Below are 8,146 nucleotides of genomic sequence, written 5' to 3' on the forward strand. Positions count from 1 at the left end.
TGTGAGAAGTAAAATGAGATGTATGGATAGCACACCCTTAAAGAAATTCTGATGTCCTCCATACTGAAGCAGCCAAGACATTCCGTTAAACAACATTAAAAACCAAGAAAAAATGACTTCAAGTAGAATATAAGATGCACACGTACATCATAATGCTATTGAGTTGGACATTATTCCTTTAAGAATGTTGGTAATTCGTCCTGCTTTCTGTCAAATACGTATACTAAAGCCTCGATCTACCTCGGTTCTTTCCGGGAATCTGCAACGCGTCATAATGGCCAAAGCCGTGGTAGAGAACTCTGATCGGGTTGTCCGTACCGTATTCTTGCCCGTACTCGGCAATGGTTATCAAGCCACCAGCCTTCTCATCGTACATGTATACTGTTATTGGCATCCTACAGTAACCAATGGATTCATCATTCCAATGTCCAACAATAGAAAGCTCCGTAATAATATAGTTTTCAATACTGATGTGCTAAGGTTTTTTTCCGCTGGGTTTTCGTAGCAATGTTTATTGTGGATGAACTATGTTCCTCTGGTAATAAAGGTTTCAATACTGATGTGCTTCTGTAACTATACTGGCGAGTGTGAAAACGCAGAGAGAGGACTTACTGGAGAACATGTGAAGCCATGAACAATTCAGGCTCACCTCCCCATACATGTGGCTTTCTTATTTGGGAAACGTAAGTGTCAAAATTTCCTTCAACAAACCTGTCACATTGTACAGACATCAATTACAAGTCCATCATCAAAAACTTCGAACAACTTGGAAAACTATGTAAATTATGCTGGTGTTGGTTATCCATATGCCTTCACCGCAAAGGCATCATGCACTCGGAACCTGTTTTCACTTTTTGCTTCATAATTGACGCCTTACCAATAGGGAGAAAAAGAAGGGTGGTTCAAATAGAGAAGAAAGGGAGTGAGAAAGATTGGGGAAGGAAGAAGAACAATAGGGAGATCTAGGATTTCAGTAATCCGTTGTCTAAAAGAGTTGCATCTTCGCTTGATTATACAAGTCAACCCAAAATCTACTCGCTCTCCCTAATTACATCAAACTCCCCCAATCAAATCCCTAGAGTTGTGATTTCTCCCTCAGATATTAACCTCCGCATATTTGTATATAGAAATATGACATGCAATTCTTCTAGGATAGTAAAAGATGGATAGCATATATGTCATGCAGAAAGGAAATGTAATAGAGCACACGAGTTGTCAAAACATTAGTTAAGCTCACAATTAGAAAACTCACCATTCGGTTTCTTCCCTCCTTTTGATAAATTCATCCGCAACCTACAAATTTAACATATCAACGCATCAATGACATTAAAATATCCATGGGCAAAAGTAGATAATTCATTATCAAGATTCTTTCATTATTTTCTGGATTTATGGGCTTTGGCTTAGGATGTGCATGGAACGGACTGGAAAAGGTACAAAGACATACTCTAGCTCTCAAGCTATCCGCTAATTCTCTCTGAAGGCTCTCACTGGGAGCTGATTTTCCAGCTCGTAAATGAGCCCCATGAGCAACTGAACGGAATAAGCACCTCCCGTCGCCAGGTATTCCTGTGCCATATAGAGAATACAGTATTCATCTGTCATAAAAAGACATTATGAAAACTAAGAAGGATGCCTACTCACCAATGATAGAATAGTCAGTGTAAACCTTTTTCCCATGAGAAAATTTTACATATGACAAATCACTGTCCTCTTCCTTATTGTCCTTGTGAGCTGCTTGAGCATTCGCTGATTCAGAACAATTACAGACCAACAACCCAAATAATAAGCCAGAAGAGGCGCATCCTTGTGGGCAAGATACACGGCGCACATTACACTTGATTTTGGGAAGCATTCCTTGTCCTGAAACCAAAAGCCTGGTTTTCATACCGTGACAGGCAAATGAAATGTCAAAACATCGCTTATGAGGCCCTCCAGCATTAACTGTTAATGACTGTGAGTTGCCTATTTCCTTGGAGAAGAAAGATTTGAAGCAGCTTGTATAGGATGTTTGGCCAATACTGGATGGACGAGTCTTGGGGTTAGAAAAACGGACAAACTTTGTTCCTGACTTCCCCGTCTGCAGGGCGTAACAACATGAACTTGATGCTCCTCGTGACACCACACTACAGATCTTACTGCCCATCTGCATTAGAGTACAGTCACTCCGGCAGACAGTAGTCTTCGAAGAATGGTTAATGGGAGGACAAACAATTGCGTTCGCATAGCCTAAGGCAAAAGAAGAATGTGATTTACTCGTTAGTATCATTATGTAACGAAATGGAAACCTATCCATCTATAGAAGCGCGACTTTGCAATTGAAATCAATCTAGAGAGGGAGATGAGATTGTGAAAGTTAAAAAGTATTAGTAACATTGGAAACACAACATGCAGAACTTCTTGCATAATAGTTTATCCCTGCACGATCAAGTTAACTTCATATGTTATGAAAAGCATAGCGCCAAACTTCTAACACAATATAAATTTTAGTGTACTGCACCCATGCCCTTTACTTTAATAGCCAAAGCATAAAAGGTCTGCCTTGTTGATCTTTTGAAGCCTTTTTTATTGTTCCAACAAGAAAATTCTTTTTTATTGGTCGAACGAGAATAAGGATCTTGGCCACTTAGCATTTGGTTTTCGTGAAAAGCAGAAGACTGAGCTGAATATTACACTGAATCGGAGATCCGTTGACTAAGTTATCAAACCGATCTTCAAAATCTCATTACAATTCAATTTGTCAACCCCAAAAACATAAGCAAATGGCAAGTAAGAAGGAATACACAGATCAAAAGGAAGGGACATCAAAGCTATGTAAACCATCACATTACCTTGGTAATCGAGATTTAACTTCATGCCATCTCACATCAACGGAGATCCTCCCTACCAGTTAAACCCGCGTTACAGAAACACATGGCAAAGGATTTTCACACATGAATTAAGTCAGTAAACTATAAAATGTCAACATTCAATGAGACATTCGGATGAAAAATATACAACAGATTATAAATTTAACATTTTTATACCATCAATTAGAAACTACCCTAATTTCAATCATACTAAACAAAACTTTCAATCCGTAGCGGTATCGCATAACGCAAAATGAGAATCCATTGCTCATCGCAACATTCATACCTCTGCTCTACCAACACAAATATTTTTTTAATATTCAATTACTGAAATAAAATAGAAATCAGGCTTGTAACATCTGAGACCAACCAATCCAACAACAAGCAAGTATTATGAAACTCTTTAACATTTGAAATTAACACACTCAATTCAACAACAACAACAAAAAACCCAACAAATTTTCATATAAGATTCTAATTCTAATTCCAATTCCTTAGGTTTAAATTATAAGGATTATAGAAACTGGAAAAAAAAAAATTACCTGCTGGGATTGCAAATCAACAAAATAAAGAGGGAAACTATTTAAGAGAAAAGCTTGTAGATAAAGGAGAGGAGGTTAATAAGTAAATGGATAATTCCGGAGAATTCCAGAAGGGAGAGAAAGAAGGATCTGGGAGTGGAAGGAAGAAAGGAATACCTGCAAATTGCAATGCATCAATCAAACAAAAGGCATTACTTAATTAACAAGCAATGGATATATGAAGACATGGTAATTCGTAAGCTTGTAGCAATTTTTGTGTCGGACCCGGTGGCTTCTGGTTGCTACTTGTCAGTTGTCACTTCTCAGTTGCGTTTTGCTGTGTTTACGGATGACAGGGTCGACCGGACTTGGGCTTATGGTTTTTCATATGGGCTTTACTTCACATGTTTGATTTCTAATTTTATCCAGCTTTGTTTTCCTAAGCATCAAAAGACAATAATATACGGTTGAGATTTAATTAAATAAGCGTTCTTTTGTGAAAAATGACTAATTAACATAACTCACGTTTTTTTGTCAAAAGTAAAAGGAAAATTTTATTCGAATACATGATTTGTATCTCTACACCAACGCAAGCTGGAAGAAATGTGAAGGCAAGTTTATCCAAAATTTTGATGATTATTCATCCATTTTTTGGAGTTGGAGGATTGGTGGAACACATTTTGGTTGTTATATTGTGAATTTCAGAAATGATAGCATTTTTCTCACTGTCCATTTTTCATTTGGGCTTTAGATTTAAGTCTTTCGGTTCAGATTTCTGACAAAACACCAAAATAGTCACACACAAAAAGGAATTCATGACAAAATCTCAAGAATACTCCACAACTAAACTAAACGAGGCTGCTTATTTCCCCACATGAGACTCGTTCCAATGCATCGACTTGAATGAATCAATTAAGAACGGATTACAGAAACACTAATAGAATTATTGGGTATATTGCGGTTTTACCCTTTGAAGTATTACTTCAATTAAAATTGACACCCTAAACTATTTGAAACCAGCCAGCCAATTAACCTTTTACTATTAGATTAAGTTCACTATTCCTAGTACTAAGTGACAATTTGGTGTTAAGATGCATAGTTATTCTTTATCAATATTATCGGTACAAAGTATATTTAAGTGAAAGACATTTTCGATCAATCGTGCATTATTTATAAGAGTAAATTGTAGTAATGGTTCTTTAACTTTAACTCAATTAGAGCAATGGTCCCTCAACTAAAAATTCATTACCATTGGTCCCCCAACTCATCAAAATGTGCAGCTATGGTCTTTCAAACTAAAAATCTATTACCATTGGTCTCTCAACTTTAATCCAACTGGAGAAATAGTCCCTTAAATTTAACCTAATTGGAGCAATAGTTCCTCAATTTTAACCCAATTATAGCAATAAGCCTTCCGACATAACTCATTTTGACGAAGTTGAGGAAAATAATCATAACTATATGCTTGGATGAGTAGAGGGACCCCAATTGTAGCAATGGTCATTCCAATATAACTTATTTTGACAAAATTCTGATGAAGTTGACGAAAAAGACCATATTTCTAAAAATTAACAGAGATTTGGAACATACAAAAATAATTCTTACCTTCATGTATTATATAATGTCCAAAATCTCCCTCCATTACCTTTTTGCCTCCATAAAGTTTTGTTTTTAGGAAATTAATTACCTCCATAAAGTTGAAAGCCCTACCAAATTAGCAAGGAATTGTTTACTTAAAAAAAAAAATTAGCAGGAATTTTAGCAGTAGAGCAATACAAGTAGTCCAGTAAATTTGGCAAGCAAGCATGGCTTGGGAATTGATGTATTGGCTGATCTGCTTCTGCGTCGACCTTGCCTTCTTCGCCTCCAGCCTTTACCAGGTACTTGTTTCTTCTTCTCTTTTCTTTCTTAGAATGCCACCACCTTTAAACCCAAGAATCGCTGCTTCTCCTTTTTCCCCTAATTTTTATTTTCTTTGTCGTTTTGGCTTTGTTTTGTTAATGTGGGAGCCAAGAGCTTTCTCAGATCGCTCAAGTATTTGTATTTGTGCTGAGTTTTCATGGGAAAGTGGAAAATTTTTGTGGGTTTTTGAAATTTCCCTCTTAATTTCCTGTGGCTTGTGGTTTTCAATGGAGCATATCAACTATTAGCATGAATAAATACGCGAGAAATCGGTTCAAATTTTATCGTAAATCCGAAAATTCGCCTTGGTTGTTTGTGGGTTACAGAATTTTCATAGCATAGTTGCATGTACTGGGCAGCATTTATGAAATTCATATTTTGTGCTCCTAGAGTGAAACGACTCTAATGTTTTTTCACTGCTATGTATTTTGTAGTATGTGATGTTAACAGACTTGGAGGCTGACTATATCAACCCGTACGAACTATCAAATCGCATCAATCAATTGGTTGTCCCTGAGTTCATATTGCACATTGTGTTCTGTGCTTTTTTCCTCTTGGCTCGACGTTGGTTCATGTTCCTCATTACAGTCCCTCTTACTAGCTATATTGTGATGTTGTGAGTATTACTCGTCATTTGAATATGCAATGGGTTGCTAAAATTATGTGATGCTATTATCTCAACAAAATGCTTGTGTTACAATTTGTGTTTTAACTTGTATGGATTGATGTCGAAATCATAATAGACTCGTTTACCTTTTAAAATAGGAGTGGGATTCTTCCATTTTAAAACTGTGCCAAATTGTTCACTAGACTTGATAACCGCCCGTTGCATTATTTTGCATTTGAGAGTGCAGTTGAACCGCATTTCACCTTTTTCTTTTGGTTTATAGTACATATTAAATGTCTGTCCTATGCATATCTATATGCATGGTGTCTGTGTTCGTGGGGAGGGGGCAAAACTTGCATTCCAACTTCGTAACCACCATTTTCCTATGATTCAGGTTTGTAAAACAGCAGCATCTTATTGATGTTACTGAAGTGTTCAGGGTTCTTAATACTGAGAAGAAGTGCAGGCTTGTCAAACTTGGTTTCTACTTTTGCCTTCTCGCTGTAATCATCATCAGGTTTGTTCTTTACAGTATACATATACTATCTTTTCCGGGGAAAAGTTTTTTGCTTTATGATTTAATTCATTATCTCTAATTAAGTGTTTCATTGCTGTTTGGGTATAGAATTGCCATCTCTGGAATATGTATTCCGAGGGCCGGATCTGAAGAGTTAGACATTCGTGCCTCTTTTCTAGAATTCTAGAACTGACACTTCGTAATCTACTTTCAATGTATATACCTTTCACTGCTTTGAGTTCGTTTAGCATCTGATGACATGAAGGATAAATGGATTCCTTTGTTGTAGTACATGATATTGATGGGCGTATCAGGATTAAGGATTAACAGATTCCTCATTAGTTTGCAAAGTTTTCTCAATGGAATTCTTTTATATTTTTCTTTTATCATGATATCGATTACTTTAAGAAGTTGCTGTATGTATAAGGGATGATATGTTTATTTTCTGATGATCCCACTGTAATTGTTTCTGATTTCATTATCTTTTATTTGAATGCATTGACTCTGTCTGTCACTTAATTATCTCTCTCAAACAAAGTAGGGATTAAGTTTGTGAAATATTAGTAAATGTGTCTAATACAGCATGCAGGATTCTTTATCATCGATCAAATTATAAATAACCACCTGTTTGCAATAGGTACCCTGAAGAGCCTGGATAAGATCTATTAAAATCCTAATTTACATTCGATAAAGGAAAATCTCTGCTTATTAATAAAAATTGTAGATGAATTTGTCGTGCAAGTTCACTGATAACTTGATGATTGATAGGGGCATCACCCTACAGCTCTTTTCTGAAAAGCACTGGAGTTTTCTTTGTCCACTCGTAACTGCCATCCCAAAATTTGTTTCCCTTGAGGAATTGTTTACCCCTTAAAAAATGTGCTACTGTTTTATATGAACCATAAGCGCCAAAATGTACTCAAAGTCAGCGTCTTATAATTGATTTCATTAAGCCTTGTACTTTTTTCTTTCACCATCAGTTTATCTGGAGGCAGTTTTGATTGTCGTTAGTTGCTTCTTTTGCCTCCCTCGGTAACTTATCAAATGCTGATAATAAATCCTAATTTGCAGGCTTACATTAGCTGCTTTCAACTCTTTGACTAGTGAAGAACATGCTGTGATATTTTGATTACTCACTGCTTGACAGTATGATAGCAGATAGCCACTCATTGTAAGTTTGTTTTCTATCTGTACGACTAAAAGATGAATCATAGCTCAGGGGATATAGAAATTTAGAGGCTCAATGGGTAGAATGAATGATTCAGTGGACAACCGTACCCTTTTGTTGTTTTGATATCTGATGTATTCCCGTTGGCTGATAAGCACGGGGAATCCTTGTAGATTGTACCTTTGTATCCGGAGGATTAATGGTATAGTTGTTAGTTTGTATTGGAAGTGAGTTAATCGTGTTTGTGGTATGTCATCTTATGTTTTAAGGTCCTGTTATGTTGTTAGTTTCTCTCGAAAGGCAGCAAGAATATCTTTGTTGTTCACTGTATGCAGAATGCTTGATTCTAGGGTCTAGTCACAGAAGAATAATCTTTTATTGTCGGTCTGTCTGTCTAAAACCTTACATCGCACATAACAAATTTCGTAAGTGAAAAAAGTGACAGCTGAACCTGCCTTCTGACACTCGTAGTTCATAGTTTACCATAGTCGTGCCAATTCATTCACCACTGCTATCCTTGTTGCCTTATTACTGAATGTTTCAACTTTCATTTCTGGGTCCATTGCCAGCAGAATGTTGAAA

At 36.5% G+C, this 8,146-nt stretch overlaps 2 protein-coding genes across 3 annotated transcripts; one reads left to right on the plus strand and one right to left on the minus strand.

Annotated features, from left to right (window-relative positions):
• Positions 1 to 37: 37 nt before the first annotated feature.
• On the minus strand, positions 38 to 3,746 carry LOC137712859 (OVARIAN TUMOR DOMAIN-containing deubiquitinating enzyme 4-like). Of its 2 annotated transcripts, none has more exons than XM_068452033.1 (7): positions 3,548 to 3,746; positions 2,832 to 2,883; positions 1,645 to 2,229; positions 1,448 to 1,569; positions 1,253 to 1,293; positions 613 to 711; positions 38 to 395 (listed from the first exon to the last, which is right to left on the minus strand). In XM_068452033.1, the coding sequence occupies exons 2-7, from the start codon at positions 2,854 to 2,856 to the stop codon at positions 224 to 226; spliced, it is 1,044 nt and encodes a 347-aa protein (XP_068308134.1). In that variant the 5' UTR covers positions 2,857 to 2,883; positions 3,548 to 3,746; the 3' UTR covers positions 38 to 223. The 2 variants fall into 2 exon arrangements, with proteins under 2 accessions (XP_068308134.1, XP_068308135.1); XM_068452034.1 differs by lacking the exon at positions 3,548 to 3,746 and adding an exon at positions 3,392 to 3,540.
• A 1,352-nt stretch (positions 3,747 to 5,098) lies between these two features.
• On the plus strand, positions 5,099 to 7,791 carry LOC137713845 (protein cornichon homolog 1-like). The gene is made up of 4 exons (XM_068453200.1): positions 5,099 to 5,250; positions 5,707 to 5,888; positions 6,274 to 6,396; positions 7,468 to 7,791. The coding sequence occupies exons 1-4, from the start codon at positions 5,176 to 5,178 to the stop codon at positions 7,523 to 7,525; spliced, it is 438 nt and encodes a 145-aa protein (XP_068309301.1). The 5' UTR covers positions 5,099 to 5,175; the 3' UTR covers positions 7,526 to 7,791.
• Positions 7,792 to 8,146: the final 355 nt, after the last annotated feature.

Source organism: Pyrus communis, chromosome 13 (genome assembly GCF_963583255.1).
Source record: "Pyrus communis chromosome 13, drPyrComm1.1, whole genome shotgun sequence".
In the NCBI taxonomy this organism is placed as follows: Eukaryota; Viridiplantae; Streptophyta; class Magnoliopsida; order Rosales; family Rosaceae; genus Pyrus; species Pyrus communis.

What these genes read in the sequence shown, in the direction of transcription:
- LOC137713845 (XM_068453200.1), top strand. Translation starts at nt 5,176, where the DNA reads ATGGCTTGGGAATTGATGTATTGGCTGATCTGCTTCTGCGTCGACCTT. An exon ending in ACTAGCTATATTGTGATGTT is followed by an intron (nt 5,889 to 6,273) that starts GTGAGTATTACT and finishes CCTATGATTCAG; the next exon opens with GTTTGTAAAACAGCAGCATC. An exon ending in CTCGCTGTAATCATCATCAG is followed by an intron (nt 6,397 to 7,467) that starts GTTTGTTCTTTA and finishes CCTAATTTGCAG; the next exon opens with GCTTACATTAGCTGCTTTCA.
- LOC137712859 (XM_068452033.1), bottom strand. Translation starts at nt 2,856, where the DNA reads ATGAAGTTAAATCTCGATTACCAAG. An exon ending in GTTAAATCTCGATTACCAAG is followed by an intron (nt 2,230 to 2,831) that starts GTAATGTGATGG and finishes CTTTTGCCTTAG; the next exon opens with GCTATGCGAACGCAATTGTT. An exon ending in CGGATAGCTTGAGAGCTAGA is followed by an intron (nt 1,294 to 1,447) that starts GTATGTCTTTGT and finishes TTAAATTTGTAG; the next exon opens with GTTGCGGATGAATTTATCAA.